General features: G+C 43.0%; 1 protein-coding gene and 1 pseudogene across 1 annotated transcript; one reads left to right on the top strand and one right to left on the bottom strand.

The window, feature by feature from the left end:
- The first annotated feature begins 374 nt into the window (after positions 1 to 374).
- On the top strand, positions 375 to 1,802 carry LOC109006832 (lignin-forming anionic peroxidase-like). Its single transcript, XM_018986245.2, has 4 exons — positions 375 to 621; positions 726 to 917; positions 1,018 to 1,183; positions 1,325 to 1,802. The coding sequence occupies exons 1-4, from the start codon at positions 406 to 408 to the stop codon at positions 1,717 to 1,719; spliced, it is 969 nt and encodes a 322-aa protein (XP_018841790.1). The 5' UTR covers positions 375 to 405; the 3' UTR covers positions 1,720 to 1,802.
- A 13,932-nt stretch (positions 1,803 to 15,734) lies between these two features.
- LOC109006476 lies at positions 15,735 to 25,305 on the bottom strand (annotated as a pseudogene).
- Positions 25,306 to 27,035: the final 1,730 nt, after the last annotated feature.

Genomic DNA, 27,035 nt, shown 5'->3' on the forward strand with positions numbered 1-27,035 from the left:
TATCCTCCAGCCATGGCACCGAGATTTGATTATTTCTAATAAAACGTACGTACGTCGTACGTATAATGGGACATTAATAAATTGTAGAAAAAACCAACGTACGCTAGCTGACCATTTCATGCATGGAGCCTCCAGCTTTGAATTGCTTTGTCCATATATTAATGTAGGCGTCAGATGAGACTGTAACAAGGTGGCTCATGATGATTTGCTTTAATTATTAGCAGTATATATACAATAGGATCAGCCTTGTGCTTCACATCCCACCTTGAAATATTTAGCTCCAATACGTTGATCTCCTCTCGTACTTATCTCCATTCAGTTTCTATAATTGAGCCTTATACTCACCAGCAGTATCAGAAACAAGACTATTTCGGTTTTCATCTGTGAAGAAACAGATCATCGAACATGGCTTCTACTGTTACCCGGGCATGCTTGATTCTTGCTCTATTCTTGTTTATCTCGAGCATGACATGCGAAGCACAGCTATCCTCTAAATTTTATGACAACACATGTCCGAAAGCACTTAGCACGATCCGAACAGCGACTAGAACCGCCGTTTCTCGTGAGCGTAGAATGGCGGCATCTCTCATTCGGCTTCATTTCCATGATTGTTTTGTTCAGGTATGTAAAACTTGCAAGACACTTAAATTAAGTTTTCCATACTATGTTCCATGAGGCACGAGTAATAGATAACATAATTATTATGAATCATCTTATTCATGTAGGGTTGCGATGCATCAATTTTGCTTGATGATACTCCCTCAATATTGGGTGAAAAAACAGCTCCAAATAATGCTGGTTCAGTGAGAGGATACGAAGTCATTGATGACATCAAGTCTAAAGTGGAGAACGTTTGTCCTGGTGTTGTATCATGTGCAGATATTCTAGCAGTTGTAGCTCGGGATGCATCTGTTGCTGTGAGTCACTAGCTAGTACCTTTCTCAACTAGTATTAATTCTCTCCAAAGCATTCATGATGTGTTAGTAAATAACATGATCTTTTCTACAACAAAATCAGGTCGGCGGACCATCATGGACGGTGAAGCTTGGAAGAAGAGACTCCACCACAGCAAGCCTCAGCCTAACCGACACCAACCTTCCGAAGTTTATTGATGGCCTTGGCAGGTTGACTTCCTTGTTTCGCGAGAAAGGTTTGAGTGAAAGAGATATGGTCGCCCTTTCAGGTTTGAGCCTAATTAACTATCATATATTAATGATCTATATATATGTATAGTAAAAGGATGGAAATTTTAATTATCACAACAATATGCATGCAAGGGCAAGATAACTAAATACCAGCGTACGCTTTCTATGAAATATTGCAGGATCGCATACAATAGGACAAGCAAGATGTGTGACCTTCCGCGGTAGGATTCACAACAATGCAAGTGATATCGATGCTGGGTTTGCTAGTACTAGAAAGCGCAAGTGTTCACTTGCTATAGGTAGCGACGACGAGAAGATAGCACCGCTTGATTTGGTGACACCCAATTCTTTTGATAATAATTACTTTAAGAATCTGATTCAGAAGAAGGGTCTTCTCCAATCTGATCAAATACTATTTAGTGGAGGATCCACAGACAGCATTGTTACCGAGTATAGTAAGAGCCCTTCAACTTTCAAGAATGATTTCGCTGCTGCTATGGTCAGAATGGGAAATATCGAGCCCATCACGGGTTCTCAAGGACAGATACGAAAACTTTGCAGTGTCGTCAACTAAGTTGTCAGCAAATTGATTCACTTTTTCATTTCTTTCGGTAAAAAAATGCCATAATTAAATTGATTGTTTTTGTATTGAGTAAATAAGAGCTTGGCCGTAACGTGTAATATGAGACGTTCCATTTCTCATGTGTTATCATTTGCAAAGCAAAACAAGTACTGTAGATGAAGGACTTTCCAGACGTACTTATGTAATTAACATTCCAGGAATATTAAGCATTATTTGGTCAGTGCTCGAATCATAATTAGCAACATCTGTCTTTTTCAATCTTCTCAACAAATATTCCTTCTTCCCAATGTGCACGTCGATCTCTATAAACTATATATAATATATAGTTTACGTTAGGGATCCTTGGACTTAAACTATATATAAAGCTCAATCCAGTTTAAAAGAACGTGCGAGACTCTAAAATCGTAACGACTTGTATGAATAATGGGTGACATTATACGACCCATATAATCCTTTTAATAATTAAAACTTTTTTTGAATTAATTTGAATACCACCCTTTTAACCTGTTTCAGCTCGTTGAACAAGTTTTATATAAATACGATGAGTTGACCTGCTTGTTTATATTGACCCGATTAATACAATCTCATATATAATATAAAGAGAACTATATTAATCATTCACAATTACAACAGGTTCAATATGAAATATTTTTTGATTAATATTGATGTCGTGTTTCACAGCCCGAGCATTTCCGCAACAACCAATCTCACGCCACTTGCAACTAAGAAGAAAGGGCTCCGGTAATGTCCGGGGTCACTTCGATGTCAAAGTCAGTGAACGATCTTCTAGTGATAAGAACAAATCTGAAGAATAGTAAGAACAATCAAAAGTTTAGAGATAGACCTCCCGTAGAAGGGATGATCGTTATTTATAGCTGATTCGGGTTCCACTGCTGAGGGAGATCGTGGCGTGTCAGGTGTCAGACCTGCTACCACTCATTTCCTATTGCCACAGTGTGTCAGTCCGCGGCTCATGCGGCTAAAGGAGATCGTGGTGTGTCAGTCATGCTAGGTCTGTCCTGCTGCTTTCTGCCAAGGTTGGGTGTCAAGTCGTGGGTAAGCCGTCCTTCGTACGTGGGGTGCACCGTTGCGTGCTGGGTCCCCTGACACATGCATTGAATGCGGCGTGCCTTGAGTCTGATGAGTCCGTGACCGGGCACGTTCAGCCGTCCGCATGCAGTTGGGAGTCTCGTCCCGCTCCCTACAGTAGGGCTTGGTAGGCTATCTAGCCCCGAGACGATCTCATTGGTATATCCGAGCTCGGCGCTAAAAGTCCTTCCCCGGTAGGTTTGCGATCATGGGCTCGGCACGCGATCCTCGGCCTGGACTCTTAGCTTATGGGAGGGTTTCGTCTTTGGGTCTGGAGTTCTATGGCTTGGCTTGTTCGGGCCTAGGCCCTTCTAGGATGGGCCCCTCCCTCACAGTACCTCGTGAATTCCTATCACGTGCGCGTAGTGGGAATTCATAATACTTCTAATTATGTTGTCGTCCGTTCGGCTTCAGTCGCTTCAAGTTCCCAAGGCCAACTATTGTTGAAGGGGCGCCTCTCCTCTTCTCCTTCACCATTTCCTCCTGCCTTCGTCTATCGTGTTTCTACTGTTTCTCATTCTCTTTCCCTCCAGCCATCATGTTCCCCTCCCTTCTCTTTTCTCCGTCATTGCTTCCCTGTCACTTCCCACTACTATGATGGCACCCAAAGTTGATCCCATTCCTCCATATTTTAGGTGGAAACGTTGGGTTTCCTCCATCTCCAACGATGACCTCAGGGCATTCTGCTCCAAGTACAGGATTCCTCCTATCGTGGTTTTGGAGATTCCTCGGGGTGAGCACGCGGTGAATCCTAACGGCACGGCAACGAGGGTGGCTCTTTACCAACTAATGTTCACCAATGGTCTTCGCCTCCCGTTCTGTCGTCTAGTTCGCGAGGTTCTAAATTTCCACGGACTGGCCCTGTCACTACTTCACCGTAATGCGTGGTGGCTCCTGATATCTAGTTGCATCATCTTCCAGATGATACTCAACAAGACTCTTGAAGAATACCCAGACTTGACGGCTCGGGAGTTCTTGTACGTATATCGGCTTAACTGCCGACTGGGAAGCAGAGTCATTCGAGCATAAAGGAATGGCTTAGGAAGTTTTTCTTTGTGCCGGGCCCAAACTGGGAGTATCCGGAGGGGGAGGCCGCCCACAAGGAGTATCCTATTTAGGTGTGTTGGGGATTCCCCTTTCCATGAAGAGCCTGGAACTTACCCTCAATTGGTGGGAAAAGGCTCGGTTGGAGTTGGTGACAGCTTGGGTGCGGGCCCACCGTGAAGAGTCACAGACCAATCTAGTTCTTTCTAATGAGAACATTCGTAACTACCTATCTACGCCTGACCGTTTGTATGCTATCGGGAGGAATTTCTTGGGCAGCATCCCCCCCAGGCTTGGCCCTTTCCTCGGAAGCGCGCTTCGAGTTCTTCTAGCCGCTAGGCAAAGCAACCAAGGGCGTGCCACGATTCTCCCCTGCAAAGTGATGAGGCTTGGGATCCTTCTCCTTTCGGCGATTGTACTGGGGAACTGGGAAGCCGACCCCAAATGCCTCGTGACCGGGAGTTCGCGCGTGCGGAGATTCTGGTTCCTCCGATATGGGGGAGCACGATGTCATTTCCCAGCGGCTCAGGGCCTGGCTGCCTGGCCCTGTACTTTGGCGAGCTCTTAGCCAGCTCCCACCGAACCTTTTCTGGACCCGTTGCTTCCTTTTGGAGAAGAATTGGATGCCTGGGATCTTCAGGCAGCATTTTTTGCTTCTCTGGCGCACTCTCCACCTCACGCGCATAACTTGTTTGAGCCCTTCACTTCTTTCGAGGATACGCTTAAGAGGAGATGGCTCACGAGGTTCCCTAGGCAGGGCAGACTTCTTCCCAGGATACGAGCCATGGAGGAGTTGGCGGAGACGAGATGGCCCCGGGGCTCGGGTAGCAGGAGGTAGAGTCCAGCCCCTCCCGTGCCTCAAGCCAAGATGGGGTGAGGGCACAATTCATTTATCAAGACAGGGAAGAAGAAGAAGAAGTAGGAGTTAGTGGAGGAGGAGAAAGGTTGAGACCCGAAGCTCCTCCTGCTGCAACTTAGAGCTCAGACGAGGTTGCCAGACCTACCTCTCCGGCCTTGGGGGTCTCTCCCCCCTTCATCTGTTAGTGAGCGGGACCGATCATTGCACCTGGAGGCGGTCGCAACAAGGCGTAAAGAAAAGAAGAAGGCCCTTAAGGGTTTATTGCGTGATGCCGAACAGGACATCCTTTGGCTGACGTCGGCGAAGAGGCAGGCCGAAGAGGCTCACCAGACTTCCGAAAAAAATTTGGTCACTCGGGAAGCGGAGTTAGAAGCCTATTGGGAGTAGTTGGAGTCGCTCGGAAAGAGCAGCAAGAGTCTAGGGAGGAGACAGAGTCTGTCCGAAGGGAGTTGGAGGAGTCCATATGGAATCGGGCTCTAGCTGTCAGACAGCGTTCATGGCTGTTGTTCGGGCATTTTAGACATTCTTAGAGGTTCAGCACTTAAGAGAGCAACTGCGACAGGCGAAGGCACGCATTGGTGAGCTTTCATTGTAGGGGATTTAGAAAAACATCGACCTCTTATCCTGTAATAATGAGATCGTCGGCCTGAAGTCTCGTCTGGAGGACGTTGCCAAACTTTGGGAAGCCTGGGTATCCCCTATTCCCCCTGAGCGCTACTCAACCTTCTCCACCCCAATGATGGGCTCGGTCCCTCCCCCTTCACTTTCCCCCCTTTATTTTTGGTACTTTGTAACCTTGCATAGTGCTCCCTGACTTTCCTTGTAACTATGTAAGTTTGATGATGAATGAAATTAAGACTTGTTTCTTGCAGTTGTTGTGTTCGTTTGTTTCCTTTTCCTCCCATCCTTTCATCTTTCTTTCTGCAGTTCTGACGAGGGTTTTGGCTTTACTAGTCAGGGGACGAGACCCAGTTATGAGACTTTGGGCCTTACCCCGCACCAAGTCAAGGGACCCAGACGGGGGGTCGCTACCCAGCCCGAGGGCTTGAGACTTTCCCTCTTAGCGAGCTAAGGGACTCCTCTTTTTGCGAGTGTAAGGACTCGACTTTGTTGGTCTGTAGGTCGATACACAGTTCGGAGACTTGGGACCTTATCCGGCAGCGAGTCAAAGGACCCGTCTTCTTGCGAGTGTAAGGACTCGGCTTTGTTAGACGGTGGTCGGTACCAAGTCCTGAGACTTGGGACCTTACCCCATAGTGAGTCAAGGGACTTGTCGTCTTGCGAGTATAAAGACTTGACTTTGTCGGATAGGAGGTTGGTACCCAGTCCGGAGACTTGGGACCTTACCCCGCAGTGAGTCAAAGGACGCGTCTTCTTGCTAGTGTAAGGACTTGGCTTTGTTGGACGGGGGTTTGGTACCTAGTCCCGAGACTTTGGGCCTTACCCTACAGTGAGTCAAGGGACCCGTTTTCTTGCAAGTGTAAGGACTCAGCTTTGTTGGATGGGGGAGCGGGACTAAGCCTTGAGACTTGCCCTTACCCCGCAGCGAGTCAAGGGACCCGTCTTCTTGTGAGTGTAAGGACTTGACTTTGTTGGACGGGGTGTTGGTACCCAGTCTTGAGACTTGGGACATCACGCCTCATCGAGTCAAGGAACCCGTCTTCTTGCAAGTCTAAGGACAAAGGGTAGTACCCAGTCCTGAGACTTGGGACCTTACCCAGCAGGGAGTTAAGGGACCAGTTTTTTTGTGAGTGTAAGGACTTGGTTTTGTTTGACGGGAGGTCGGTACCCAGTCTGGAGACTTGGGACCTTACCCAGCAGCGAGTCAAGGGAGCAGTCTTCTTGCAAGTGTAAAGACTCTATTTTTGTTGGATAGGGGGTTGGTACCGAGTCTGGAGACTAAAGACTTTACCCTGCAGGCTTATTTTTATTATTATTTTTTTAAACAACAAGAGATTTGAGATGAACATCCAGGCATCCTCATTCATTCATAGTCGTTCGTACAATGCATTGCCTTATACTTTTATAGATAATACTTCTTTAAGTGTTAGACGTTCCATGGGTGGGGTAGCTAGTGTCCCTAGCTGTTTTTGAGGTGAGAGGAACCGGGTCAGTTGCTCGCTGTCACTACGTATGGGTCTTCCCATCGTGGTCCTAGCTTCCCCTCTTCCGGGGTAGTTATTTTAGTCTGTCATAGCACTAGGTCGCCTACCTTGAAGGAGCGAGGCCTGACTCGTCTGTTGAAGTATTGCTCCGCCTTTCGCTTGTTATTCGTTGTCTAAACTATTGCTTCATCTCTTCTCTTCTCCAGAACAACCAAGCTCTCGACTAGCCTTTCGTTGTTAGTATTCGGGCCGAAATGTTGGACACAGAATGTGGGGAGTCTAACTTCCACGGGAATTACTACTTCACTATCGTAGGTGAGGCTGAAGGGTGTCTCCCCAGTGGGGGTTTGGACAGTGGTCCGATACTGCCATAGCATGCTTGGGAGCTCTTCGTCTCATGCTCCTTTGTGCGCCCCAATCTTTTTCTTGAAGGTGAAGAGGAGGGTTTTGTTGGTTGCTTCGGCCTGTCCGTTGGCTTGAGGGTGTCCTGGCGAGGAGTACTTCACTTTAATTCTAAGCTCTGTGCACCATTCCCTATATTATGCACAGTTGAACTGTCTTCAGTTGTCCAATATGAAGCTCTGAGATATGCCGAATCAGCAGACCATTGACTTCCACAAGAATTTGGTGATGGTTCGGGAGGTGATGCTAGCGAGAGCCTCCGCTTCGACCTATTTTGTGAAATAGTCGATCGCTAAAATGACAAACTTGGCTCCTCCCTTTATTGCTGGGAATGGCCAATTAGGTTCAGGCCCCATTGGGCAAAGGGCCACGGGGCTGTGATTGATGTCAGCTCATCCGCCGGGCAGTGCCAAATTGGCCCGTGCTCCTAACACTTTGGGCATTTCTTGGCAAAGTTTTCCTTATCCTTAAGGGAATGGGGCTAGTAATATATGGCCTGGGTCACTCTTGCAGTAAGAGCCCTCCCTCCTAAGTGGCTTCCACAAATCCCTTCGTGAATCTCTGCTAACACGTATTGGGCTTCATCCAATGAGAGGTATCTGAGGAGTTGCTTGGAAAAACCTCTCTTGTATAGAACTCATTCCAATATGTTAAATCGTGCCGCCCTGTTCCTGACCTTTCGTACTTCATTCGGGTCACTGGGTAGCTGCCCTTCCTGTAGGTGTTGGGGTCATGACAAACACTTCCACCCTGATGGAAGGGGCATTGATCGTCCTGACTACGGTGTGTTCCGGAAGTGGGAGTTCTTCTTGCCCTGACCTAGCCCTCGCCAGACGATCCACCTTCTGGTTTTCTCCTCTTAGCACTTGTTGGACGTTGAAGTAGTGAAAGTGGTCGTGCTCATTGTAGACCAACTGGAGATACTTCTTTAGCCTTTCCCCTTTTGTGGTGAATTTCCCTAGTACTTGGCTAACTACCACTTAGGAATCCACCCTCACTTCTATTTGTTCAGCTCCTAGTAACTATGCGACTGTCATTCTAGCCAAGAGCACTTCATACTCAGCTTCATTGTTAGTCGTTTAGAAGGCCAACTTGACTGCATAGTTGTGCTCCTCTCCTTGTTTGGTGATGAAGTGTACCCCTACTCCCTCACCAGCCTGGCAGGACGAACCATTGACGTAGACCTCCCAGGGCTTTCCTTGGGGTGTGTTTGGAACTTCTTCCGGGAAATTGGTGAACTCGGCAATGAAATCTGCCAACACTTGTCCTTTGATTGCAGCTCGAGGCTGATACTCTATGTCAAATTCGCTAAGCTCGATCGCCCATTTTGCAAGTCGTCCAAGGTGTCTGGCTTTTGCAGTACCTTCTTGAGGAGGAGATCGGTGAGTACTTTCATCGGGTGGGCCTGGAAATATGGCCTTAATCTCTTGGCCACGATGACTAAGGTGAATACTAACGTCTCCATTCGGGGGTACCTTGCTCCCGCTCTGCGGAAGGCCTGACTCATGTAGTAGACAGGCCACTGCCCTTCTTCTGCATCCTGAACAAGTACAACTGATACGACGTATGGTGAAACTGCTAGTTACACTGTTAGGGTCTCCTCGGATCTTGTTTGATTGAGTAGTGGGGGGCGACTCAGGTACAACTTCAAATCGGTGAAGGCTTTTTCACAGGTCTCATCCCACTCCTAGGCTTTCCTTAGGACTTAAAAAGGGTAGGCACCGGTCGGTTCATCAAGTGATGAAGTGGATCAGGGCTGCTACCCGCCCAGCCAGCCACTGGACTTCGTGAAGGCTGTGAGGGGAAGGCATATCTATCACTGCTTCCACCTTTTTTGGGTTCACCTCGATCCCTCTCTCGGAGACCATGAAACCCTAGAAACTTACCCATCTCCACTGTAAATGCGCACTTCAATGGGTTCAGCTTCATCTGGTATTGCCGAAAGACTGAAAATGCTTCTCATAAGTCTACCAAATGTTGTACCGGCTCTTTGCTCTTCACCAACAGGTCGTCTACATACACCTCCATATTTCGACAGATCTGTTGTTTGAAGATTCAGTTCACTAGCCGTTGGTAGGTGGCCCCCGCATTCTTGAGGCCAAATGACATTGCTTTGTAGCAATAGATGCCTCAGTCTGTTACAAACGCTATCTTCTCCTCGTCATCCGGGTTCATTCCGATTTGGTTATACCCAGAATAGGCATCCATAAAGCTAAGGAGGGGATGCTCTGCCGTCGAATCCACGATTAGGTTGATGCGTGGTAAGGGGAAGCTATCTTTCGGGTAAGCATTATTCAAGTCGGTGAAGTCGACACACAACTACCACTTCCCGCTGGTCTTCTTTACCAGAACTACATTAGATAGCCATTCTGGGTAATGGACCTCCCGGATGAACCCTACCGTTAGGAGACGGTCTACCTCCTCAGCTATCGCCCCAAGGTTCTCGGTGCTGAAGCTTCGCCATTTCTGCTTGACTCTCCGAGCAGCTAGATCGATGCAAAGTTGGTGCTCAATGATGGAGTTGTCGATCCCTAGCATATCCTCATGGCTCCAAGCGAACACGTCCTGGTGTTCTATTGGGAGGGATATCAACATCGCTCTCATCTCCGTGTTTAGCTTAGTCCCGATCCAGACCTTTCGCTCTAGTGTCTGCTGGTCAACTGTAACCAACTCCAAGAGCTCGCTGGGTTCTGCTTGCTGAAGAGCCTATTCATTACAGATTTCTTCATCCCATTCGGTTAGGGGCGGAGGTGAACTGGGTTGGACGCTTCTTCTGTCCTTTCAACGGTTGCAGCTAATTTGACCTCGTGCCTCAGCTCTTGGTCGTAGCATTCTCAGGCTAAGACTTGCTGTCCGCAGACTTCGCCCTCCCCCGAGTCTGTGGGGAACTTCACTTTGAGGTAGTAAGTAGACCTTACAGCCCTCAAACTATTCAGGGTGGGGTGTCCCAATATGACATTGTATGAGGATGGAGCCTTGAAGACTAAGAAGTCAGACATGGTGGCCGCAGTTCTGTGAGCCTTCCCTACCAGTGCTGAAAGGGTGATGGATTCCATTGGTTGAAGAATGTCTCCCGTGAAGCCCTTAACAGGGCTGATTCCTATCTTCACAAAGGCTTCCTAGAACAGGATGTCTGCCAAACTGCTGTTGTTAACTAGGATCCTCTGGGTTTTAAAGTTTTCCACTTGCATTATTACCACTAATGCGTCGTCATGCGGGTAGAGGATGCCTTCTTCGTCTCTCTCGTCGAAGGTTATCATGGGGCCTCTGGTGCGCTGTAGAGGCCTATTTGCAACTCTTTTAGAGGCGAACACTTTCTCGTACCATGCCCTCTGGGCCTGTGTTTTCTTAGCTGACGAAGTAGCCCCACCTCTAGCATACCCCTTAGTGATTGTGCTGATCTCTCCAAGTGGCCTGTTCTTTGCCGAGGGACTCCTCCGCTTCTCATCCTTTGTTCCTTGCCTTCTTGAACTTGCACTCTGCCGGGGACCCTCGCGCCTTCCTCCTTGTCAATCTACGTGGTCTTCCAACCGGCGCATCCGATTACGCTGGTCTTCCTCCCTCATCCTTTTCAAGGTTTAGCAGTCTCAAGTGTCTTGCCAGTTATTCATGTGGAACTCACAATAGGGGTGGTTTTCCTCATCTCGGGGCTGCTCTCTTCAGTAGCTCGGGCGTTGGTTCCCTTCCACGACCAAGTTTGTGTGACTGTGGCTTCCCCTTTGTGGCAGAGTTGGCATTTCTCCCCTGCTCTTCATATCTGGAGCTCCCCTATTTCCCCTTCCCTGGTCGTGGCCTCCTCTTTGGCCTGACACCTTCTGACCCTCTCTCTCCATCTTGGACCGTCATGGGGCAGTCAGGGCTTCGAGTGTATCTTCAGCATTGATGAACCCATTTGCTCTGTCCATGAACTCCCTTAGTTTTGTAGGGGTCTTTCGCACTATCTCCACCATGAACGGATTTAGAGGCCAGATTCATGCTAGGAGGGCCGCCAACGTAATCTTCTCGTCTTGGTTGTTGGTGGTCATATGCTCCTGATTGATCCACGAGAGGTATGACTTCAGGTTCTCACCGTCACGTTGTTTGACGGTCAGGAGGTAAGCTGCCGGTCGTCTCCTTTTCTGAGATGCCAGGAATTGCGTCATGTAGAGGCTGGTGAGCTCTTTGAAGGTATCGACTATTCCCGACGTCAGGGACCGAAACCAGGTTTGGGCGGCTCCTCTCAGTGTTAGTGGGAAGGCTCAGCATGCAACTTCACCTGGGAAACCATGCAGGGTAATGTGGGCTTTGAACATCTTCAGGTGCTCTAAAGGGTCTTTGGACCAGTCGTACATTTCCATATGGGGGAACCTGAACTTGGGGAGAAATGGCACTGCCATTACCCGGCGCTGTACGGGAGGTCGGTGCTGATGAGTAGCTGGTCAACAGTGGATGGTGTGTCTATCTTCTTGGCCACATCCTCGTATTTTTCCCAAAGCTCTTGGATTTGGACTTGCATCTTGCGTCTCTCCTCCTCTGCAGGGACCGGCGCGAATCCTCGTGTTCATTGCTGCTCGATTCTGCACCCCCCACTAGCTCTTCGTTGATGCTTTTGAGGGCCGCATTCTCCTGTCGTAGCATCCCAGCCTCTTCCATTAGTTTCCTTACTATCTCCTCCATGCTCTCGAGTCTCGCTTCCATCGTCCCTTCCTCGTTGTCTTTCCTTTGTGTAGCTTGGGACAACGTTGTTGCCGACATGCGAAGTACATGCTTTTATGGAAAATCGAATCCCACTGACGATACCACTGTTGATGTCGTGTTTAGCAGCCCGAGCACTTCCACAACAACCAAGCTCACGCCACCTGCAACTAAGAAGAAAGGGCTTGGGTGAGGTCCGGGGTCACTCTGATGCCAAAGTCAGTGAACAATCCTCTATTGATGAGAACAACTTTGAAGAATAGTAAGAACAATCAAAATTTTAGAGAGAGACCACTCGTAAAAGGTATGACCATTATTTATACCTGATCCGGGTTCTACTGCTGAGGGAGATCATGGCGTGTTAGGTGTCAGACTTGCTACCACTCATTTCCTGATGCCACAGTGTATCAGTCCGCGGCTCAGGTGGCCGAAGGAGATCATGGCTTGTCAGCCGTGCTAGGTCTGTCCTGCTGCTTTCTGCTAGGGGTGGGTGTCAGGTAGTGGGCGAGCCGTCCTTCATACTTGGGGTGCACCATTGCGTGTTGGGTCTCCTGACATATGCACGTTTAGCCGTCCGCATGCAGTTGGGTCTGACGAGTTCATGACCGGGCACATTCAGCAGTCCGCATGTAGTTGGGCGTGTTGCCCGGTGTCCTACAGTAGGGCTCGGTAGGCTGTCGAGCCTTGAGTTCGATGCCAAAAGGCATTCCCAGGTAGGTTTGCGGTCATAAGCTCGGCACGCGATCCTCTGCCCGGACTCTTAGCTTTTGTGAGGGTTTCGTCTTTGGGCCTGGAGTTCCGTGGCTTGGCTTCTTCAGGCCTGGGCCCTTCCTTCACAATCAATTTCCAAACAAACAATATATAAAAAAAATAAATATTTCAATAAAATAAGAAAGAGCGTTGCAAGATAAAATTACATTGGCGAAGTGTCACTAATTAATCACATATAAATTAATAAGACTTCTATAATAAGTGAATCAAATATTCACTAAATGTTTTCTAAATTTTGGCCAACCCAAGCCCATCAATGGACTTTGGGCTTTGATCAACACTTGATCTAAAATGTTTCTTACAATCCAATACAATTAGTTTAAAGATGGACCAAGAGGAAGAATAAACAATAAGCATTTGACACGTTTATGTAAAATAAACATAAATTAAAAAATCATAAAAATATTACTACAAATAAAATAAGATCTCGATAATTTGTTACATATACGTAAAAATAAGACTCTATAAGTACAACTTAATATATGTTTCAGATTTCTAATGATAATATTTCATAAAATAATATCCATAAATTATTATTTGTGAAATGAAATATTTAGAATTTAATTTTTTTCATAAAAACTATCAAGTGATATTTTAGAAGGTCATCTTTTATTCTACCATGTAAGTTTGTTTATTATGTTTTATGTAAAATTTTGATATTTTTGTGTCACATTAAGCATATAATGTTATAATTGAGACCTTAAATAAATTATTTTCTTGCTTAATGAAGTCTAGAGAATAAAACCTCTCAACTATTTTTCATATAGATTATCAGGCTTAAATGATTTTTCTAGTATTAATTTCAATTTGGACTCCATACATTTAAGAAGCCTATTATTGTATAAAAAAAAACTTTGAGGTCCATATTAATAAGTTTATTATTTCTCTTATAAATTTTAATTTAATTTTTGTAAGACCACATCCTTGAAAATAGATATTATATAGAAATTATACAAAATTTAGGAACTATAAGAAAAAAATTGGAGTGAGACATTTCTAAGTATATTGAAATTCTAGAAAGTTTTAAAAAGTATATTGAGATTATAATTTTTTTTTGGGAGGGTGGGGGGGGCATTTTCTATATTTATAAAGCTATATTGAATAAAATCTTAGAATCTTGGGGCTATTTTGAATTTTCCATAAATTTTGGGGGGCCATGGCCCCCTCAAACTAAACGTGGTTCCGCCACTGATGGCAGCTGTTATATCGGCTTGTGCCCACTTGGAGCGCTTGATTTAGGAAATGAAATATGTCTTTATGTATTGTAGAATGGGTTTGATCTTGATCTTTATATTGGGTCTGCATTGATTGATATGTATGCTAAGTGTGGGAGCTTAGATAGGTCACTTTTGATGTATGCCAATTATGAAAAGTGTCATTTTCCCCTTCAATACCATTGATTTTATTTTATTTCTACATATTTTTATTTATTTTCTTAGATTTGAAGGAATGAGAAAATTTATTGCAAAGGTACAAAAGAAGAGACTATGGATCTAGTCCGATGAGAGGTAGTGAGATCTGAAGAGAGCTGATGAAATTAGGGCGAGGAGCCTTGTCCCCTGGGCAGCAAAGAGATCTTTGTCACCCAAACGCGAGAAGACCTACTTCTTGGTAGGCAAGGAGACTCGTGACTAGAAGGCGTAACCAGAAGGTGCGAAGACTTGGCGACAAGGCTCTAGGAAGTTAGATTGGGCGACTAGTCTAAACGACCAACTTAAAAGACCAAACTAAACGGTATCGTGGGCAACAACTAGAAAAGGAGAGAGGAGTCTTTCGTCCCTGTCGAAAGTCTTTCTACTCAGTAGACGAGGAGAGGGCCGTGTAGTCTTTGTGACCTCCACTCCCTTTTATTTGTGACCTCCATGCCTGTTCATTTGTAACCTCCACGCCAATTATATTCAGCCCACACAACATCTACTTGGTGGGATAATTCCTCCTGATTGGGATTAATCTGCTGCTGACATCCAAATCCAACTTCAGACATCAATCTATTGGTGACCAAATCCTCCCGAATACCGCAATTCAAGCCGCATATCACTGAATTTTCTATTTTAGATAATCCTGTTATTCTTGGGATAATTTCCTTTTATGTTAACATCTATCTTTAGAAATTATTTTCCAGATTTTTAGGCTAGATTATAACTGCAGTTATCTTGTTTCTAGATTTGAATTTTGACATCTATTTAATCTCGACTTGTGGGATGAATAGGGAGTTTTTTTTTTTGAGTTCTGAATTAGAGTTGAGAGTTTTTATGTGTTAGAGTCTGAGTCTGAGTTTAGAGTTCCAATTTTTATTACTGAAGTGTTATTTCGACAAGGCAGAACTGGAAGGCAGAGGCGAGAGCCGAATGTTTCATCAACTGACTTCAACAAAGAACACCAGTTTTATTCTTTTTCTTTTAATTTCATTATGAACTAAATCTATTTTCTAAAACTTTGATGTAGCCTAGCACTGAACACACAATTTATATTCCAAGTTATTTTATTTTCAATATTTCTATAATTGAATGTTTATTTCTTATTCTGAATGCTTACAATTTTCTACCTAACTATTATTCGATCTATTGAATCAAAATGAGACTGAGGGGTGATTTGTGATTAAAGCTCTTTGATTAAATACTATTAATTGAACGAAAGTAGAGATGCTTTACCACAACTAGTGTGATTTTCAAGAAAAATTTAAAGAATTTAATGAGTCTCTAGTTATTTAAATTTACATAGAGATATGGAGCTATTAGTTGAGAGATATTTTTGGTATTGTTCGAGAGAAAATATTGAATAGTTAAGGGATTTTTATTATCAATTTGGGATAATTGAGATTTTATAATAATGAATAATAAATTGTGTGGAATTTGCTAGGTGAAGTCAAACGCTTTAGATCCATTCTCATGATTTTTAAAATCTGAATTTTAATGTTGTTTTCTTCAATTTTAATTTAGATAAACCATTCCTTAAATTTCAATTTTTCAAATAGTAATTAATTTAGTTAATTTCAATACTCAGTAATGTAATTATTTCCTATGGGTACGATAACCGTTTTCTTTAAAACACTTTAATACTTGTTACGATTCTATGCACTTGCAGATTATATTTTTAAGCGAACAATCATAAACTTTGGAGATGAACTTTGTTGCTTTGTGGCAGTCCCCCCAAACTCGTAAGTTCTTTACAATTTGAATTGTTGTTTGGGGTGCTGTGTTCATCAAGCCAAAAAGTAGTAGCTAACTTCTCACTTTGTTTAGATAGGGCTGTCTCTTTATCTTCCTCATCATCAATATCAAGCAAAACGTCTCCAAATTGTGGAACATAACCAACAATTTTCAACTTAGTTGTCATCTCATTGAAGAACAGGTAGAGCTATTTAGTCTCGGGATGGGATCTATCTCCCACAAGAAATTAATGGAACACAGCATTTAATTCAATGGAGTTGCAACCTGGGATTTTCTTTCTTCTATTTAATTCAATCTCCTCTCTCACAACCTTTGCTTCATTCCATCTTATGGAAGCAAAATAAATATTAGCCGAAGGAATGTAACAGCCCGCTAGAAATTCATTGGTAGAATTTCTATTAACTTTAGGAATCTCGTAAAAACTCTATAAGTTTTTACGAATCGATCAATCACATAGGTTTTAGTCTGTCAACATAGTCAGTATTATTACTCACTATGATGCTAGAAATATGAGTTTTATTTATTTGAGGTGGTTAGAAGTGTCAGAATGCATTATGGTCTACACCATTAGACTCAGTGGATTATTTAGGATTTGAGGGCGCAATAGCCTATTTTCATAATTCAGGACGAAACTTCTGTTAGAAATTGTGAAATTATTTTTAGGGGCACTTTGATGTTGAATTTCGGTAAAAGATTTTCACTGTAGGTTAATATGAATATTTAAGAATTTTTAGTGTTAAGTTTATGATTCACTTTTTTGGAGTGAATAGTAATCTTGGTAAGGGCACCAATTGCAGTGTTTCAAAATCACAGTGTGGAATGTCCAAATTAGATTAGATAAATTTTATTTGGACACTTGGCAAGATCACTTAGTAAATAATATTAGACACTTGGCATCATGAGGAACGTTTGTTGGATTTGAAGGAATCAAGGTGTGAGATCATGCCACCTTAGCAAACTTTGTTTCATCTGATCAACCAAATTGTGCCAGATCAAAGAGGATTTCCATCCTAGTAAAACCCTATATGGTTGGAGTCCTATTGAAAGCCCAAAAGCATTGTTGAAATCGGAACCCTAAACGGTTTCTCCAAAACCCTAAAGTTGGCCTCTAAACCTGTTCTAATCCGATTTCTAGCATTGTATTTAATCACTTGATTAAATCACTTCAACATGCTATTAATCCTTGAAATTTGTGTTAGAACATCATTATCCAAGCTTGTTAACCTTGAAAAATTGATTGGATGAAGTGATATTGGATTTGGGCTTGATGGCAACTCAAACCCTCTTTAAACCCCAAAATTTAGGCCCATTCGGTTTAGGCCCACGAATTTGGTCACCATAGGATTGCTTCATGGCTAAGTTTTGTACCCCCACTTGGCTGGCCAGATCTTTACAAGAAGGGCCTAGAAGGTTCTTGAAATACAAAGCTAAAGGGCTACCTCACTCTTTCACTCTTACACTCCACCTTGAGAAAAGATCTTGGACTGGTTTTTATGAGAAGAAAAGGCCAACACTCAAGCTTCCTTTCAGTCCTATCACTTTTCATAGCTTGTGTAAGAGGCTCTCTAGTCCACTTCCCACGAAAAGCAACTCTCCTTTACACTTTTCCTCCATAGAACACAAAAGACACTCTTGGACAGTTTTTCTTACCTCTTTTGAACGCCAGTTTCGAAGCCTTTGTAAGTGTTTTCTTGCCAAGTTTCCTTCATGAAAGTTATTTCTTTTGGAGTCTAGTTTACTTGGAAACCTTATTCGTTCTGTTTAGAGATTATTTGGTCGGTAAAAAGTTGTTTAGACCCCAAAAAGGTCATTCTGGGCGATAAACTGGAGAGTGTGTTATATTTTGGAGTTTTTGACCAAGCTAATGAATAGACCTTGGTCCGAAATTTTTATGGAGTACTGTTAACATGTGTATATGATTATTCGTTGAGGATTTTTTGCATGATTAAAAGTTTTGGTGAAATGTTTTCTTAGGTCTAGAAACTTAGAAACTGGAAGAGGAAAAACAGTTTCTGTTTTGAGAAAGTTTAAATCTTTTATGATTTAATCTTATTCCAATGGCTTTGATATTTTTATTGGAAGATCCTAAGCCTCTTATATACATGTTAGAATGTTATTTTGAAGATATTTGATGTTAGTTTCAAAGATATGAAATTTTATGCAAGGAGATATTCGGTTAGGCCAAAGTGATGATGTTCTTGGCTAAATTTATGTTTTGGGTGATGTTTAACCATGTGATCTTGAGTTTGATGCTTGGATCTGTTTTAGGATACCTTTCTAAATCATGTGATGTTTTGGTTTGAAGATCACTTCTTTATAAGTCATGGATCAAGAGGTTGATTAAAACAAGTTAGAAACAAAATTCTGTTTTGAACTTAGAAGAAAAGCAAAAAAAAGTTCAAGTATGGTTTTAGTGATTTTGATGACTTTTGTTCATGATTCAAAACATGATTATTCTTAGGAATATGTTATGAGTATAGTAGAAGAAAAATTTTGGTTTAATCATGAGTTTTGAAATTTGAAAGAATTACAACAAAATCAAAGGAAATAGCCTTGTAAGTTTCGGCCATATAGAGTTTTGATGGTTGTGTTTAGTTTTAAATTTTTCTGAATTGATATTTGAACTTAGGACAAAATCTACATAAGGTATGTAGATTTTGTTGATTTTTGGAGTTAGGATGCAAAAACTTTAAGTTAGGAGTAAAATGGTCATTTTCCCACATGTGGAGGGTAAAATGGTAATTTTACTCTAAGTTGATATTTTTCTATATTCCTAATTTTACTCTAAGTTGATATTTTTCTATATTCCAATCATTTAGGGTTTTGCTAGGGTTGAAACCCTCTTTGGTCTGGCACAATTTGGTTGAACAGATGAAACATAACTTTGCTTAGGTGGCATGATCTCACACCCTGATTCCTTCACAAATCTATCTAATGGTTCTTCTTTGTGTCAAGTGTCTAATACCATTCACTAAGTGTGGAGCATACACTACGTGAGACACAGCAATTGTGACACGTAGAATACGTGGGGCCACAACAACTGTGGAGTACGTATTAATGCACTCACAGCTGGTATAGAAACCTGTGATGTGATGCGGTAATCGGCAGGGACACACGGCTCAAGGGGACCTGTGTAGCACCCATATGGTCACTTTATTGATTAAGTCTATTGAATAAGATTCCAAGTTCATGCATTTCATGTTCAAGTCATGTTTCACGTTATGTTATGTTCAAGTTTACGTTCACGCAATCATGGTAATCCCATGAGACAAGAATATGTTTCAAGTTCATATTATGTTATGTTCACGTTTACGTTATGTTCCAAGTTCACATTTATCTTATGTCATGCTCAGGCTCATGTTATGTTTCAAGTTCATGTTCAAATTATGCATGTTCACATTTATGTTATGTTTCAAGTCCATGTTATGTTCCAAGTTCACGTTCATGCTATGTTTCAAGTCCATGTTATGTTTCAAGTCACGTTCATGCTAAGCTTCAGTTTCAGTTATGCCAGTTATGTTATGTTGTATGTCAAGTTATGCTATGATTACTTATGATTTGATTATACATTTATGCTTTTACTGCCATGCATGCATCATTAACCTGTGTGGAAGTTTCCTGTTAACTAGCTGAGATTTGTAATCAAATCTCACTCTGGTAGTCCCAACTACCATTCCCCCCGAATGATAGATTTTGCTACAGGATCTGAACGAGACCGGGAATCGACCAACTGGAAACGGTCGACTAAGCGACTGTGCGACGTAGATGGTAGTACAGTAGTTACCTCAGATTACTACTTGTATTTGTGGTGTTCAATCTCCAACACTCTTTTCATCACAACCATTTTGGACTAGTGTTGTGATCTCAGTTGTTTAGTACGTCATTATGTATGAAGTATGTTTTAAGTGTTTGGGATATTTCGGTTTGGTGCACAGTATTGCTGAAGAAAAAAATTATCTGCTACGAATATTGCATAATGCTAGATGCATGTTAGGAATATTGCATCGTATATGTCATGAACGGGGGCAGGTAACCTTGTGTTGCATGTCTCGACGCTTCAAATGTCCGTCCGATCCCAAGCGGAATTTGGGGGCGTCACAAGGAACACAACAACTGATATGGTTAGGATCCAATCCTTTTAATATATTTCCTATTCTCTCTCCCCTTTCCATGTCTTTATGGATTCCACAAGCACCAAGTAATGCTACCCATATGGCAGCATCTGGAGCCATTGGAATGCTAGATATGATCTATTCAGCTTCCTCCGAGAATCCAGCACGACCCATTAGATTTACCATACACCCATAATGCTCAATCTCAAGCTCAATTTCATAACAACTTGCCATGGACTCAAAATAACCTCTTCCTTTATCAACCATATTTCTGTGGCTACATACACTTAACATGGCAATAAAAGTCACCTTATTCGGAGAAACTCCTTCAAGCTTCATTTGTTCAAAAATTTCAATTGCTTCCTTGGATTTCCCATGCATTGAAAACCACCAATTATGGAATTCCAAGGCCAACCCTTGCTCCTCAGACCACGTTCATTGCAGAAAACCTTTGATGCAAATTCTATTTGTCCACACTTTGCCTACATGCCTATGAGGCTAGCTAGAAATTGCTCATTCATCTTGATGTCACCACTTTCAATATAAACATGGATCCACCTTGATCCAATGCCACTAGATTTGCACAGGCTGCCAGGACACTTACCAGGGTAAACTCATTGGGTTTAGGACCCATTTGCAGCATCTTGTGGAAGAGATCCAAGGCCTCCAGGAAACAACCTACCTAAAGATAGCAACCAATAACACTTTTAAACAAAGCGACCGGCCATAAAAATGTTTAATAAAAGAAAAACAACATTTTTGGACTAGTAACTCTTTATGTTCATTCCACCTAGACTCTAGAGGCGCAAAGGTAATTTGTAAACAATGGGGAATATTGTTCTAAAATGTAAAGGAAAGCAATACATTGCAACAAGATTCTTGATTAAGGTGTCAAAAAAAAATTTGCAAAGCATGCATACAAAGTAGTCATTTTTGTTTTCAAATACAATTGCCTTGACTTAACCAGCTATGATAGTACTCCATGATACAAAACCATGTTCAGGCATTCGATCAAACCACTAAAGAGCTTGATCCATATCACCGATCCCTACATGTAACACCCCACTGCTTTCTTCTTACGTATGCTTCTTTTTTCCTGACATAAACAAATCTTGAGGGCATAAATTATGTGGTTTATTTGCCCCTTCTATCTAGCGACTGCAAGACTCGTCATGAGTGCCGAACCATGATGGCTTGTTTCAAAAGATATTATGTGACTTCTAGGGCAAGCGTAGTGTTTTAAATGTGCTGGAAATATTTATAAGGAGTATTTCCAGTGTTATTGAACAAAACTTGATTTTAAATACGATACTTATAATATTCTTGAAGAGCTCCAAAAATATTATAATTGTCCAACATCATTTTAATATCATTATTAAAATGATTTCAAATATTTTAGATATTATGAGATTTAAATTATGTTGAAAGCTTTAATTAGTTAAATGATTTTATTCTCTTAAATATGTTAAGTAAAACTTCATCATTTTATTGATGATGAAAGAATATTATTTTATAAACTAAAGTTAGTTTAAATAATATTCTATCCTTATTACTTTTAATACTTTTATTTAAGTTAATGTTTTATGCATTTTAAATCAGTGTTTGAGATCCGTCGTTAGATTGTTGCGTAGATCCCAAGACGAAGGGACTGAGTTAAATACCTAGACCCCCTCTCCCCAGTGTATGTCGTATGCTGCCCCCATGCCCAAACTGCTCCACTGCCCAGCCCGGCGCCGCCTGGCCTCACTGCCCCTTCCACCGGCATCTCCTACCTCCTGCGAGCCTCCCCACACCGGTCTCTCTCTCCCACGCTCTCTCTACCTCTCCCTCGGCAGTGCACAGCCTGAATGGGCTTGGTGCCCACTGCACCACTGTGCGCCACCCAATGGCCCCACCACCTCCACAGCAGCTTCCCCTCCCACCGGCCATCATCCTCCAGCAAGCTCGGCCTCCACCTCCGCGCCGTCTGCTCCCTCAAAGTCCACCTCCTCCATACACGGGTTCTTACACCCATAGCGGAGCTCCACCTCCTATGGCCACCACACCACCACCGGGACCTCCCTTGGCCACCAACCACCTCTCCTAGCCATCCCCACGTCCAGGCGAGCCGCCGTGCATGCTCACCTTCCCTCACTCTCTCACGGACGCCTACTTCCCTTTAGGCCACCTCCACCACCGTACACCGCCACCCACGGCGTGCGACTGCCATCTCTAGCCTCCTCCAGCCACCACTGACCCATCCCAACCGCCTATAGCCTCGATCTGCCACCCCATGAATGCACACTCTCTCTCACTCTCTTACGGGCTTCTCCCCCCTCACACACTGGTTTTCCCTCATCCACCACCGTGGACCGCTGTGCCGCCACCACCAAGCTTCCACGGCTCCACCAGTATCATCCCTTGACCTCCCTTAGCCGAACCCTAGGTCCAAACCACCACTTTATGTGGTGGGTAGCCACTGCACATGATGGATAGCCATTGCGCGTGGCTGACCACCATTGTACACGGCCAGATCTGCCGTGTTACGCTCCTTGCCACCATAACAAGCTCTGTACGTGGCTAGCCGCCACATACAACCCTTCTGACGCCGTCGAGCGTGATGGTCAGCGAGCAACGCACGGGTTAGCCCATCGATGGTATAAATCTCTCTCCCTCATATTTATATTACATGTTAATTAGTTGATTAGGTTGTGGACTGTGTTCTTGGTATTTGTGGAGTTTGTTGTGCTGTGATGTGTATGTGAAGTGTTGGACGTAGTTGGAAGGTGTACTGTGAAGTGTTGGGCATATCTATAGTGTGGAGATGAGTTGTGCTGTGTAGTGTGCTGTGAAGTTTTGGGCGTAGTTGGGAAGTGTGTTGTGTAGTGTTATGGACTATGTTGTAATGGTGGCGTGGTGTGTGTGGAATGAAAAGAGTTCACGCTGAGTACATGTTGAGTACACTCTGTGTGGAATAGTGTCCCGAAGTAGTTATGGTGTAGCCAGCAGTTCGAGATGACTGGTGTCACCGGGAAATTGACTCATGGCTGGGAGCATGGGTGAAGTAGCAGAATAAGTGTAAGACTGCGCAGCGGAAGCATGACTGGGGAATGTCAAGTAGTGACATGGTTACCAGCAGTGATGCTTATGATGGGTGAGGAGTTAGTGTAGGAATGACGTAATGGGAACGTGACGAGATGTCACAATGTGTCGGGAGTACATGAGGAACCATACTCACGATAAGTTAGGAGTTGACGTAGCAGGAAGTTGGGTAGCGTGACAAGGTCACGATGTAGCTTGGGAGTAGTCTCGAGCTATATGACGTGACATAACGTGTAGTTGTGAACAGAGTCTTGTTGCGTTAAAAGTTGGGAGGAACTGTAAAAAGGGATTGGTAGCATGAAGAGTCATGCTTGCCAGGTTAAGAGAAGGTTGGTATCGGAGTATGGCCCTTGTCCCTATGAGCAGGTGATCAACCTGTTATATGTTGGTCTCAAGTGATAAAGAGGTAAGGTACGTGTGTAATCTGGTTAGACACATGTACCGGACAGATTCATCATATGTAATGGGTAATCCGTCCTGAGCATAGTTGCACGGTGCTTAAGCCTCAGAGTTGGCTTAGAGTAGTGTGGCTTGTATGGATGGGAATGAGGATTAGTATAGGCTAAGGTGCATGAAGATAGTGACAAGTGTATTGTCTAAGGATGGGATGCGTAACCTAGTCAGTTTGAGTCATGCGTCGGAACGTGGTTAATGAGAAGAATGAGATATAAGTCTTAATGTCTTAACCCTAAGGTGAATCATGGATTCGCCTTAGAGAGTAAGCACTTGAAGCAGAACGTTAAGGTTGAAAGGGATAGTGACCGTAATGGTCACCGAAGGTCTTAGCATAGTAAAGGGTACGTGAGGACATGGGATAGAAGGAGAGTGTTTCAAGTGAAGCGTAGCTTATGTCTTCTACGTTTAAGTTGCTTATGCATTAGATAGAGAATGACGTTAAGGTTATGTGTATGCATGTAGGTTGCCATCTGACACGTGCATGAATGGACAACATGGTATGAAAGTCTCATGGAGTCCAGGTAAATGTTGCGTTCATACTCTTCTAGAGTTTTCTAAAATACAAGAAATGAAAACGAAACTCTTTTCCTCTAAGACGCTTTACGAAAAGAAATGAAAGACACTTTATGAAGGAAATTGCTAAGTGTTCAAATGTATAAGTACATACAACCACTCCTTGGCAGCCCCTGTTTACGCACCCAAAGTATTAATTGTACGCATGTGAATGTATGAGTATACGTTGTATCTATTGTATGTATTTTTTACGAAAGTGCATGGCATGAAAGATGATTTTGGGGCATGCGCCCCAAACAATGATTTTCTAATGAAACGATGTTTTCCCACGAAAAGGAATGTTTGGGAAAGGATAGTTAAATGAAAGAAAAGAAAAGAATGAAAGCTCCAGCTCTTTAGAGCTGACATGAACGAATGAATGAAAAGTATGAAAATACATAACGGTCATATGAATAAAAGAAAAGGGGTACCCAAATGAATGAATGGGCAGATTGCAATGTCGGGCAGTAGTACTGATAGTGCACCCAGCGCTACACCTTGACAGAATGGGATTACAACCCCCAACCACGGGCGAATCCATTGGCCATAGGGCCGCTAACCCTAGCACGTGGGGCATAACAGTGTGCACTGGTGTATGAAAGTGATAAGAAATAATGTATGTATGCATGAATGCACGAACAAAAGTACAAACTCTTGAATAAATGAAGGCACTGACGGGATAAAGGTTTTACCAAAAGAAAGCCTTTTAAAGAAAAACCCCGTCCAGTGACGTTTTCAAATTAACGCACGTAAGCACGTATGCATGCATGTATAATATGTATGAATGATGAATGCATGAATGAAAACCTATATTGCTATATTTTAACTGTATGAAGTAATGCTTAAGAGTTTTCGACTCATTTTAGTTTTTATGTATGCCCCTCCCCCTCCATAGGAACCGAATGGTCAGGACGGACACAGCCCAAGAGGAAGAGCACGGAAGTCTAGGCATGCGTTTTAAATGTACGAGAGGCCTTTTATTGTTAAAATTGATATTTCCGCTATAAACCTCTTTTATTCTCAAAGCAGTTTTTATTTTATAAACATAGAGTCTTGCACCCTACGAATGAAAGCAAAAAGTTTTAAATAGAATGGTAATTCCTGTCGTCCTTTCTAAAAATATTTTATGAAAAGTCCCACCACAAGGACGGGCGTTACACTAAGTACCCACCAACCATAATATTCCATGAATACAAATCCCGCACAATGTTACAATCAAACATCCTTTTGGCCTCCTCAACCAAGCCACAATTCGCATACATCCAAATCAACACATTGGTAACAAACACATTGTTCTCCAGCCCAAATTTTATGGCATTAAATCAAACTTGCTCACCCTCCAATACCCTCAAACTTTTCCCACTTGCTTTAAACAAAAACCAAAAAGTGTAACGATTAGGCGTAAGGCTCAGACCCCGGACCATTGACCAAAATATAATCATAGAGTCGTAGGAAGAAGTGGAAGACTATGAATGAGCTTTGATCATGGTGTTGTGGAGGAAGAGGTCTAGAAGGGGGATTTGATCACACACACACTTGGCATGCATATAGGATAGAGTCAAAGCTTGAGAAGGCAACCTTTACAAAGAATTTATTGGCTCAGATAGGGCTCAAGAGAAGGCTGGTGGTGATCAATTGGCCATGTGCTTACTTGATCTGTTACTTTGATTTGCATGAATCGAGAAGAGAGATGGGTTTATGTAATAGGGCTCACGGGATCTAGGGTTTCTCAGGCCACAGTTCAAAGTTAAAGATGATGAAGGATCGATGAAGTGGTTCGGCAGTGTACTTGGTAAAGTGGAGTTAATTTGAAGTGAGGAATGCATGAGTCGGGTTAAGTGTTTGGGCTCGGGAGACTTAGTTTAAGGCTTTTATTGCAGTTTAAGGCTATTTAGGATTTGGGCCAGGAGCATGTTCCTTTGGGCCAGTATGTTATTTGCATCTTGTTGGACTGGCTTTTTGCCTTATTTTGGTTCTAGCCTTTATGGCCTTCTTTGTTTGATTTTTGTTTCTATTAGAATCCTGACAGCATATAGGCTGGTTAGTGTCCCTGGTTGTGGCATGTTGAATGACAATTGTAATTTCTTGTCTTTTCCTAATTTTCTTTCTATCTCTCCATTCTCTCATTCTGGAGGAGCTCACCTCGAAGAGAGCAAAAACCCTAGCCTGCGAGGAATTATCTAGTGTGTTACAAAAGTGGTATCTAGAGACACGTCCTGTGATAATCAGAAGGATCAATTTATAGACCATGGTGGAAGGCACTAGGCTCAAGGAATTATAGGATGGGCTAAATGCCCTAAAAAAGACAACAAATTCTCAATAACAAACCCTAGAGACTGAAATGCTGGTTCTAAAAAGGCAAGTTGATACAGTGCTGTAGCAGTTGACAATGATGAAGGGTGAGCTGCAGAGAAGTGGTCACAATCAAAGCCCTAGAGGGTCATCTTCTGGACTGAACTCCAATGAAGAGGATGGGAACCCGAGGCCTGCTAGTGATGTGCAGACAAGGACTGTGCACCTTGATTTTCCCACTTTCCATGCAAAAGATCCAACTGGGTGGATCTACAAGGTACAACATTTCTTTGCTTTTTCATAACACCCTCCCATAACACAAAGTTAAGTTAGCCTCATTCCATATGGAGGGTAAAGCCTTAACCTGGTTTCAAGGGTTGGAAGAGTCAAGTCAAATAGGAGATTGAGATTCCCTTACTAGAGCTTTACTGGCCAGATTTAGCCCAAGTGGGTATGATGACCCGGTTGAGACTCTGTCTCGTTTGAGACAATGTGGCATAGTTGAGGAATACAAAGATCAGTTTGAATTTTATCAAATTGAATGAAGGGCTTAACAGATCATTACAAACTAAGTTTGTTTCTTAGTGGCCTGAAGGATGAGATCAGATTAATTGTGAGAATGTTTAACCCACCAAGCTTGGCTACTACTTATACCCAAGCTAAAGTAGAAGAAGAAAATTTGAGCCTATCCAAAAAATAT

Source organism: Juglans regia, chromosome 13 (assembly GCF_001411555.2).
Source record: "Juglans regia cultivar Chandler chromosome 13, Walnut 2.0, whole genome shotgun sequence".
Classification (NCBI taxonomy): domain Eukaryota; kingdom Viridiplantae; phylum Streptophyta; class Magnoliopsida; order Fagales; family Juglandaceae; genus Juglans; species Juglans regia.

Bases quoted from the DNA above. Each gene is read 5' to 3' on its own strand.
- LOC109006832 (XM_018986245.2), top strand. From the start codon at position 406: ATGGCTTCTACTGTTACCCGGGCATGCTTGATTCTTGCTCTATTCTTG. The intron at 918-1,017 runs GTGAGTCACTAG...CAACAAAATCAG, and splicing joins CTCGGGATGCATCTGTTGCT to GTCGGCGGACCATCATGGAC. The intron at 1,184-1,324 runs GTTTGAGCCTAA...GAAATATTGCAG, and splicing joins AGATATGGTCGCCCTTTCAG to GATCGCATACAATAGGACAA.